The 11,409-nt window shown below is 34.3% G+C and overlaps 2 protein-coding genes across 2 annotated transcripts; one reads left to right on the forward strand and one right to left on the reverse strand.

Moving 5' to 3' along the window:
* Positions 1–4,158: 4,158 nt before the first annotated feature.
* On the reverse strand, positions 4,159–4,821 carry LOC145324222 (histone H2A-like). Its single transcript, XM_080166844.1, has one exon. It carries the CDS (start codon positions 4,804–4,806, stop codon positions 4,429–4,431), a length of 378 nt encoding a protein of 125 aa, XP_080022970.1. The 5' UTR covers positions 4,807–4,821; the 3' UTR covers positions 4,159–4,428.
* A 3,805-nt stretch (positions 4,822–8,626) lies between these two features.
* On the forward strand, positions 8,627–9,115 carry LOC145324223 (histone H2B.1/H2B.2-like). Its single transcript, XM_080166845.1, has one exon. It carries the CDS (start codon positions 8,633–8,635, stop codon positions 8,996–8,998), a length of 366 nt encoding a protein of 121 aa, XP_080022971.1. The 5' UTR covers positions 8,627–8,632; the 3' UTR covers positions 8,999–9,115.
* Positions 9,116–11,409: the final 2,294 nt, after the last annotated feature.

The raw sequence follows: 11,409 nt of genomic DNA on the forward strand, positions 1-11,409 counted from the left end.
GGAAACTTATAATTTGTTGGCTACTTGGGCCCGATACCCGTGCCATCAAAACAAGGGAATAAAATATTTTGCCAAAAGTGCAATAACCTGATGTACGAGTGCTATTGCTTCTCCTAACGTTTTAAAAATATTTGTATAAATAAATAAGTTAAGACTGTAGGGGCTAAGTGTCGCTTCGGGAACTAGACCTCCACGCACCTTGAAACATACATGCAATACTTATGATTGCGTTGTAAAGCGTCCATTAACCCATCAGACAACCAACTCTCTGAGATGCACGACCTTTGTCTGAGAAGTCCCAACTGTGCATGGTAGCGAGTTGCGCCTGTTTTGGGCCAAGGCATTCCCCCCACTCTAACTATTTACGTCGCGCATCTGACATAGTAGCAGTGGGAACCATTTTTAATATCTTTAGTTATGACGCGGTGTCGGACCGAGATTCGAACCTATCACCTTCCCGACGACGAGCGGATGCGCTACATGTTGAGCCATGGTCGCGGGTTTGTATACATATAATTATACAGGGTGCGCCACATAAAACCGGACTTTTTTAAAACGGCCATAGCGCCAAAACTAATTGAACGATCAGGACGTTTGACCCTACTATAAAAAGCTTAGGTAATAACCTTTTAGCTTATAAAAAAGTTTGAACGATAGGGGATGTGTAAAAGGGGATCATAATTCTATAAATTTAGTGTTCAGAATTAAATGCTGTAAAGTTATTTAGTCAAAACATAATTGTTTTAAATTTAAAAAAATATTGAAATTCTTTTTCTAGAAGCAGGACTATCTCTTTAAGGATCTTTTTAATTGAATTAGATGTCTTATAGTTCTGCAGAAAAAATACAAGAAAAAAAATTGTTCAAACCTACTCATATTTAATGCTTTTATTATAGCAAACATCAGAATATTATAAAGAGCTTTACATATTTAATATATTTATATAATAAATTACAGCCAGACTATTGTAATACGTGGGTGTATTTCTATGACGTCTTTAGTTATAGCGTAGTTTGAGCTAAGACTTGAACCTTTTACAACTAATAGACGAAATACGTCTTTCATAGCCGTGTTTGTTGTCCTTCCGTCAGTATGAAATACTAGTTTTCTTTTCTCATTGATTTAAATATTAAAACTCTAATTGGCTTAAAGTGCACCCCTCTTACGGGCCTAAATTCTACAAGAGTTTGTTCCAATACTGATATTGTTCTCAGATTGGCTTAAAGTGGCAATACAATGCTACATTTGGCTGTAATTGTCCGTATTAGCTAAAGTACAACAAAAAAAATTGTGGTTTTGAATGGACATAAAATTCAATAAATCTTTGCATGCATTTGCAAGCATCTTGTTCTAGCTACTGCGCCAATTGTTCAAACAAGAATTATTTCAACAACAAGAACACAAGTTTACAAAGACAGGTTAGAATAAAAACAATTTTAAATACACCCGGAAACATAGTGGAGTAGAGTATTACTTTGTTTAAATAACAATCTTTTTGATTGCCCAGTCTTTTCCTGTAAGTACAAAATAAACATGTTTGTGTTTTACGCCTGTTTAAACCCAAAGCATTCATCTAACTCAAGGCAAAGAAAAAGGTTTATCGTCATAGAGTATCTGTGTAAATTTTTTAATGATTTGACTTTCCCCAATTTATTTATGGGTTATTTAGAATAATAGATAAAGTGAAGAAATTAATATTGGAAGGTTACAAGAATGATAGATAGACCCTTAAATAGATATAGAATGATAGAAAGAGAATGCATGAGAGCGAGAGAAAAGGAGAAAGTGAAAAAAGAGAAATAAACAAAGAGGAAAGGAGAAGAAAAAAGTGAAATAAAGATGAAAAAGACAACGAAAAAAGGGAAAAAAGGTGTGAAGAAAAGTAGAACATAGAAAAACATCTAATATACTTTTTCATGATTTACTGTTTTGGTTTTTAGATGAAGATAATAAGGAGAACCATTATTTTCATACGTGGTACCAAAGTCAAGTGGGTTATGGGTTCCATTTACTAGTGGTATATACTATATAAAACAAGGATGACAACATACATAAGTAGCGAAGCACAATTGGTTGAATACGGTTAAAGTAAATTACATACTATATGCGCATAACAATGGGAAAAATATTTTGATACTGTCATCACACAAAAGTATGAAAATCGGACCAAAAATCCAAAGATAGGGGGAAATATGTAAAAACCTGCCAAAAAGCAGTCTGACCGCCATGGTTTCTTTTCTTAAAACGCAAGGAAATTTAATTTTGATATCTTTAACTAAATTTTGTTGAGAATCGGACCATAAACACCAAAGATATGGGGAAAATGTAAAAAAAAATATTAAAATATCCAAAAACCTGCAAAAAGGCAATCAGACCGTCACTATTGTTTTCTATAACTGAAAAAAAATTAAAAATCGGACCATGATTACCAAAGATATGTGGAAAATATAAAAATAGCCTAAAACCTGCTAAAAGAAAGTCCGACCGCCATTAATGTTTTATAGTTAATTGTGCTCCTTAATGATGGGAATGTCGTCAAAAAGTTTCAGCCTTTTATCTTTTATAGGAGCCGATAAAATCATGTTTCCCCCAAACTAAGACAAACGGACAGACGGACATTTCAAATTATAGAGTAGCTTCGCTACTAAAAACAAAGTTTACAACATAGAGATGCTTCGCTTATAACATTTTATCTTGTTGTCCAATGAATAATTTTTCCAAAACTCAGATGAATATGATGATTATATTATATAAACATTATTGTAAAAAAGTTAAAAAAAAAGAACTTACCAAGTTTGAAATCGATAAGACAATTAAAATATGCCTGAGTAAAAGATAAGAGCTATCCGTTACAGACATACGGACCGACCTATCTTGATTATAGAGAAGGTTTGCTTGGTTTTCGTCCGTTAAAGAAATGAACTAATTCGTTTCACAGATCCGCCAAAAAAATCTGAACTAATTTTGTATACATAATTTTAAAATTGAGCTGGAATCACAAGTGACTTGCCATTCGGTTTAAGAAAGGTAGAAAAAGTGATGAGCGAATGAGAGAGTGAGATAGAAATCAGAAAGAAATAGAGAGAGTAAGATGGAAATAGATAGGATCACAGAAAATCATTCTGGAAATTTTTTTTGATCCAATAGAGATTGCTTTTAGTTTAACAAGGATGATAAAATTCATGAGCAAAGTTCATGAATCATTTAAATTTTCTTGTTGAATTATTATGCTAATTATGCGGTTTCTTCCCAAGATTTTAAATAGTTATAGTAGGGGGAATGCCTCGGCCCATGAACTGGCACAACTAACTACCATGCACAGTTAAGACTTGTAGAAAAATGTCACGCAACCAAAGGATTGGTCGTCTGATGGATGTTACTTAACCTTAGGTGTTAGAGTATCACATCCCATTACACGTAGATGATGCTCTTGATTCTCTAGATGATAACTTAAATCGAGGGAGAATCCCTCCCTTACGAGGTAATGGCAAAAGGTACTGCTTTTTACAAACACATTTAGCTGCAACACTTCAGTATACATACATCCTTTTATTAGGAAAGTTTTTGTACCTATTTTCAAAATAATTATCAATGTCCCTTGGTGTAGAGTATAAGAACTAGAATGCAGAAATCATTGATTGCACACAACATCCAGGGATAAAGAAAATATATTGATTTATCAGGGATAACAGAAATATGCATGAAAGAAAAATGTAATACATTGATTAAACACAGCCTACAGGAATAAGCGTATGGCGCTTTAAAAAGATAAAAAAAAGCAGGGTGAAACAAATAAAAGAAAAAAGTATACATATTATGAGCCACGCAAATCATCTAAATTGAAATCCAGAAATAGGGTAGATGAAACATTATAAGTTTATCTCCTTATGGTATAAATGATAAAGTTGCATTTCATATGCTGATTGCCAAAATTTTAAATTGATGGACTTTTTACGATTTATCTGTTACATTCATTATTGCAATAAGGATTGCTTTGTACAATAATGATTTCTTTAGAAGCAAAGGATAAATGCAATTGTATATGCATTATATTATAACAATCATGGAGTAGTTGCATTTACTCCGGGAGTTAAAATAATCATAAAAAAGGATGAAAGTAAGTCACTCTCTGTTATTCTGTTCTTAACTTTCTTTTCCATCCATCTGTTATTCTATAGCGCGCAAAAGACATATTTTTAATGCTCATACATATAAGACTGACATTTTCTTAAAAGAATCTCTTAGCCAATAAGTATAATCATATATGCTATAACTCCTTTTTACCGTTTGTCAATTTGGCTTCTTTCTTTGCTTCTATTCTGTTATTTAAAGAAAATTAAAATGATCTCATTTGAAAAATATGGTTGCTCTCAAAAGAGAGCGTTGTTCATCAGGTAGAGAGTAGCGCAGCATGGTCCGGTCATATTCTTAAGCCTTGGTCTTCTCTGACTTCTTGGGTAGGAGAACAGCCTGGATGTTAGGCAGGACACCTCCCTGGGCGATGGTGACACCACTCAACAGCTTATTCAACTCCTCATCGTTTCTGATGGCCAGCTGGAGATGTCTGGGGATAATCCTGGTCTTCTTGTTGTCTCTGGCGGCATTACCAGCCAACTCTAGGACCTCAGCAGCCAGATATTCCATGACAGCGGCCATGTAGACTGGGGCACCAGCTCCAACACGCTCAGCATAGTTGCCCTTGCGGAGCAGACGGTGGATACGTCCAACTGGGAACTGGAGTCCAGCTCTGCTGGAGCGAGACTTTGCCTTTCCCTTCACTTTACCACCCTTTCCACGGCCAGACATTGTGATATATGTTTAGAATTTGAAAGTCAAATACTAACTGAATCAACTGGTTTAATTACCTTCTTTTTATATCTTCCCCTCCAACCCTTTATATTCAATTTTAGATAATTACTGAAGACTTTAAAAGCTCCGCCCTTAAAACTAAATCTCCGCCCATTTCTTAACAATCCACACCTCATAATATAACCTCATCTAATCCTTATACACTCAAATACAGCGATTAACTTCAGCATTTTTTTACCTGTCTTTAAACCAAAAGAAGAATGCGTACATATTTTACATAGAATACTTAAGATCTCGTTTTTAGTAATATTGATTAATGATATTGTTGTAAGCTTAATTTTCTATGTAATAACTCTTATGATTTTTACTTGATTATTTAGCTTGCTACAAAACAGAAGCTCAGATAAATTTGTATTTCTAATGTAAAGGCTTAAAATGCGCTTTCTCTTATTTTTTTCTATACCTAACCCAGCGGGTCCATAACCCTGTTGGGCTACCAACCTTAACTTTCTATTTAAAAATGAGAGGGAGGGTTGTGGTCAACCAGGCACTTGAGGGAAAATGCCGCGCCGTACAAAACCTAACACAATATAAAAAAATAGAAATTCTAAATTAAATTCAAATCCCCGTAATATATCATTATTAGTTTTTCAAAGTTGTTCCTAAAAGAAAAATTAGACAATCTTTCTGATATATGACAGATAAAATTAGACATATATATGCAGTATAATATTATTACAACAAGGATGACAACATCCATAAAAGCGAAGCACTGAAACGGTGGAGTGGGGACAAAACCGCGACATAACAAAACCGCGACAGGGACAAAACCGCGACAGTGACAAAACCGCGACAGTTACAAAATAACAGAAATATAACTATGTAGGATTTTTTTTGTAGAAATACATGGCCGCAGCGCTCGGCCCCCTTGCCCATACCTAACCCAACCTAACTATTGTAAAAAAAATATTAAAAATTTGAAAAAAAATCTACTAACCCCTTTTTGTAAAATCCACGAAATTCTAAACTATAAATAAGTTATTGTACATTAAACATTTAAACATATAGGTTAGGTTAGGTTAGGTTATAGGCAAGGGGGCCGAGCGCCCGCGGCTAGGCAGGCCAGAGGGCCGAGCTCTGCGGCCATGACCTTCTAGCATTAAGATTTTTTTATTATAGATTTTTTTGCAATGTCGCGGTTTTGTCATTGTCGCGGTTTTGTCCCTGTCGCGGTTTTGTTATGTCGCGGTTTTGTCCCTGTCGCGGTTTTGTCCCCACTCCGAAACGGTAGGACAAACGGACATTAACACTTGTAAAGTGTTAGAACTGAATAATCAGAATATAAATGTATAAGAGTCAAAGCAAAATTGTAAATAAATTTGTTGAAAAACTGCTTGATAAGCAGGATAATGTTTATGGACATACTTACATTTTAAGGACTTGGTTATAGAGTTGCTTCGCTTATAACATTATACTTTGTTGTCCCGGGAATCAATATACCAAAATTCAGATCAATCGAATGATTAGATCACATAAAAATTTGTTGTTAAAAAAGTAAAAAAATCAACATGTTTAAAATGGACGTACGGACATTTTGGTAATGATTATAGCGTTGCTACGCTTTCTAAATCGTACCTAACTACTAAAGGAATCACCATGCAAAGTTTGAAATCGATAGGACAATTCTAACATGCAAAAAAGCTATCCGTTACGGACGTACGGACGGACCGACCCTAATTATATAAAAGCTTCGCTTCGATTCAATTTTTATTGTTTATTATGAACTTAAATCAAATCCATTCACAAAAATATATTTAACAGATTCAAATTAAATTGAATTAACATATGATTTTTAAGCGAATATTCTACCTGTATAGCATCCATTAGTCCGTCTATATTACTACCCTAGACATTTTTTCCTTTGTTTACTGTTTAGCTATATTGTCATCTTTTATCAAATTCAAATCAAATTCAAATATTTATTGGGACAAAACAACATATACATTTAATATTCAACATTCATAAATGGTAATTACATTGCATTAAGAATTTATTAATAAACTATTTTTTATATAAACAATGAATACTATAGGATTAACACAATATAATACAAGTATCCAAGGACTGAAAAACGCCTGAGGGCGGTGTTGACAGCCTTTTAATTTTAGACTTCGATTTAAATGTTTTTTAAGCGGTCTTTTATATAAGTAATATATGTACACTATATACAGCAATATGCAAAGAAGGATGTTTAGGAAAAGTAGGGGGGGGGGGGGAATAGGAAAGTGGAGAAAAAATGGGGTCTCTGTGCGATTATAAAAAATGTATATATTTTAAGCAATCAAAAGGTAAGCTACAGGTTGACTTGAACAATCATAGATTAATGTTAAGGTCACAGGAGGGACACAATAGCCTTTCACAGGCAACTACAATACTGTCTAAAAGCTTTCTTTTCAATTTTTTATAAAATTTAAATCTAGAAGTTGCCTGTTCCACTATAAAGCTATTGTTAATGAAAAACGCATTCCAGGTGGCTGGAAGGGTACAAAGTGGAAGATTGTTAACCAAGTTTAATCTGGCAAATGGGATGCTATAATCTTCTTGGTTTCTAAGCCTAATATTACCCTGGGACATATGTCCTCGTGTTTTCCACATGTTATAACTCTAATGTGAAAGTGCTCTTGCTCTGAAATTCAAAATGTCCATCTGTCCGTCCTTACCCTTTTGGGGGAAACCTGGGTTATTTGGCTCTTTTAAAAGATAGATAGCTAAATTTCTTTTCAACATTCTAATCATTATGGATTGAAATTAAGTAAATGAAACCCATAGTGGTCGGACTGCTTGAAAGCAACATTTTAGCCGCCTTTGTCTTTTTTCCGCACTTCTTTGATGTTTTTGGTCCGATTTTTAAAAAATGTTTGAGTAATGTATTATAATTAGATTTTCTGTTTATCTAAGTGATTTTTCTGTCCATAGATGAAATGACAATCATCTTTATTTCTATATTTCTTGGTAATAGTATTCATAATATTAAATTTGTATGTCAGTAAGCATCTACTCTATATGTTTCTTTATTAAATAAGCTTGGCTTAAGAAAAAATAATCTTATCAATCAACAAGGATGACAACATCCATAAATAGCGAAGCACAAACAATCATGGATAAGAATACGCTAAAAGAGGTTTAAAGAGCACATGTTAAAGTCAAGGATAGATTGATGAGAAACCTTTTCTATGAATTTTTATATTTTTTGATATTCATATTTTCTATTTTGACTGACAGACTGGTGATTAAAAAAAATAAAATTTTCATACCCTTAAAGTCAAGAATAGATTTATTGGAGAGAGAAAATTATGAAACCTTTCTCGTACATTTTTATTTTTTCAATGATGATATTTTCAAATATATGGGGAAATATGTGTAAAAATATATGAAAAAAAACCAGCTAAAAACCTGTCTGAAAGCTGTCCGACCGCCATGGATTTTTGAAACTTAATTATGCTCCATCTTGATGGAAATGTTTCAGTCATTTATCTTTTATATGAGCCGAGAAAATCACGTTTCCACCAAAACGATTTAGATGAAAAGACGGACATTTGCTACTTCGCTACTAAAGGTGTTTTAAATATTATTGAGGAACCAAAATGAGATATATTAGCCTTTACAGGGGGAGGGGCAAAATGTTTTTATAAGGAAAGTGGTTGGAATTAAGAAAGGGTAAACTAAATGGGTTGTTGGCGCAAATTTGGTTGTATTCAGAGGAATATAAATACTGACCTGTAGGCTAATACTTCAGTTACAATTTGTATCCTACACCGACAACATGCCTCCTAAAGTTTCAGGAAAAGCTGCCAAGAAATCCGGCAAGGCTCAGAAAGCCATGGTCAAGGGAGATAAGAAGAAAAAGAAGCTGAGAAGGAAGGAGTCCTATGCTATCTATATCTACAAGGTGTTGAAGCAGGTGCACCCCGACACTGGTGTCTCGAGCAAGGCCATGAGCATCATGAACTCTTTTGTCAATGATATCTTTGAGAGGATTGCTGCTGAGGCTTCCCGTTTGGCTCACTACAACAAGAGGTCCACCAGGGAGATTCAGACTGCTGTCAGGCTGCTCCTACCAGGTGAACTGGCCAAGCATGCTGTGTCTGAGGGTACCAAGGCTGTCACCAAGTACACCAGCTCTAAGTAAATCATAAAGAAGACTCGCTTTCCAACTGGAAATAAATGGTCCTTTTTAGGACCTAAACATATTTTATGTTGAGATTATAATTTTTTTGTTTGATTATTTTTAAAAATACTAGCGGCTTCGCCTCTAGCCTCTAGGGGCTTTGCCCCAAGAGGTTTAACCAAACAAATTTTTCGTGTTTTAGATTTAAAGAAAATTTTTAAAAAAATTTTTGGGGGTTAATTTTTATTATTTGGTGGGGTTAGTGGTGTCCCACCCTCCAAGAAAATAGTTATAAACCTTTCCGGGACCTATAAGAAACTATTCTGTAAAGGAGATCCCGATCGGTTCAGCGGTTAGCGAGATCCTTTGCTACAAACAAACGTACAGACAAACAGACAGACATCGTTCTACTATATAGATTACTAGCGGCTTCGCCCCTAGCCTCTGAGGCTTTGCCCCAAGAGGTTTGATCAAACCAATTTTTCGTAATTTAGATTTTTAAAAAAATTCTTTGGGGGGGGGAGGAGAATTATTTTTTTATGGTGGAGGGGGGTAGTCGACCCCACTCTTTTTATTTTAGTTTTATAAAAAAAACAAAAAATTTTTTGGGGGGTATTTTTAATTTTTTAAGGGGGGTTGGAGGTGTCCCACCCCCAAGAAAAAAGTTATAAACCTTCCCGGGACCTATGAGATGCTATCCTGTAAAGGAGAACCCGATCGGTTTAGCGGTTAGCGAGATCCTTCACTACAAACAAACAGACACACAGACAAACAAACAAACAGACAGACATCGTTCTACTTTGTATTATAGATTACTAATTATGGCAATGAACATCCAACCACAAAAATTGAATAACCACTTCTCCCATCCAAGGTTCGTCTACTATCTGTAATTTTTATATATCCTGACGTAAATACAAAAAGGACAATTATATCCTTAAATGGCATAGAAGTTCAAATCTATCATTTCTTAGTGAGTGTAGAATTTTTCAAATAATTCTCTGTATGACATTTTTGTGTAATTTCACATGTTTTAATTCTATCTATTTTTGAAGGGTTCAATTTGAGGACCGTTGGACGACCAGACATTTACCAAAATTTGTAGATTAGCTATGCTATTACATAAAGCTATCTTGCATGTCAATATAATTCATAAAGTTTACCCATTCTATGTTTTCTGCAGGAAAAAGTTTGAAAAGATTATGTTTATCTGCAACCATTATTTTTACAAAAATTTATTTTGATTGTGGCATTTATTGCATTTGTCTCGTGACAATAATAAACAAAATGCTTTAAAACTTAACATATTGCCATATAACCTTTTGAATGGTTTTATTCTATGTGTGCGTGTATGAACCGAAAGATCTCGTCGCACAATTCTCAGGGAAGTCTAGTAATAGTCCAATTAATTGTTTAGGCTCATTGCTGGGGAGTGAGCAATTTAAATTTACCTTTCCAATTAAAAAAATTAAGTAATAATAAGTGTTTTACATTATCATTGTTGACCGGCTTTCTAAGAGCACATTTGTATCATTCCACTGGTCCCTAGCGTATAAAGTTGGGCAAATACCCAAAATATTTAAAGGCCTACATATTAAGTAGATTATATTCTGGATGCATACTCATATAGGGGATCAATAAAACTTAGCCATGTGACGTAAAAAAAAGAGGGAGATGAGAGGGGAAGTGGAAAGAAACCCCTAAAAAAGATATGAATAATCCTTCATTTTTATGACGTTACCTGGCTGATTTTTTAGACACTTTTTCCCCTTACAATATAATCAACGTTCTATCATGCATATCACCCGAGAAATAATGTTTCCCATTAGCTTAGCTTACTGATAGAAGAACTGACAGGCATTTAGAATATGATTTACACAAGTTGACCTAATATTGAACAATGATAGGTAACAGATTTTCCTCACCATCCCAACTATAAAAATATGTTCATCTATGCAAAGAGAAAAATTTGTGATTGTGGTTGTGTCCCGCCTTTTCCTCATTAACATGGTACTTACCAAAACAATTCAATCTTTGTCCGCCCTGTCCTGCAGCACCTCCTTACCCCTGTTCGTCCTGCCCACTAGTAACATCCCTTCAGTCGCCATTGGACCACCTTTAAACTCCCTCTCCCCATATTTGTTGTTTTCAATTTTTTCCAATATGTCTTTTTTAAATATTTTTAGTTAATGCAGAATTTATCAGGATGGCCCCACAAAGGACCCAAAATCTTTTTGAATTAAAAAGTTAAGCGAGGGAGGGTCAACTAGCCAATTTGAGATATAGTACCGGCCCGGGGAATATTACATTCTGTCAAATGACTTATTTTTAGGTTTCTTTTTTTATAAGAAAAAAATATAATTTCTTTTTTATTTACATTTTCAAAGTGAGCACATTTTACCACTATGTTTTGTTAGTGCCAAGCAAATTTA

This window comes from Acartia tonsa, chromosome 7 (genome assembly GCF_053477335.1).
Source record: "Acartia tonsa isolate MP-2025a chromosome 7, ASM5347733v1, whole genome shotgun sequence".
In the NCBI taxonomy this organism is placed as follows: Eukaryota; Metazoa; Arthropoda; class Copepoda; order Calanoida; family Acartiidae; genus Acartia; species Acartia tonsa.

Excerpts from the sequence above, each read along its gene's own strand:
- LOC145324222 (XM_080166844.1), bottom strand. The coding sequence starts at position 4,806 with ATGTCTGGCCGTGGAAAGGGTGGTAAAGTGAAGGGAAAGGCAAAGTCT.
- LOC145324223 (XM_080166845.1), top strand. The coding sequence starts at position 8,633 with ATGCCTCCTAAAGTTTCAGGAAAAGCTGCCAAGAAATCCGGCAAGGCT.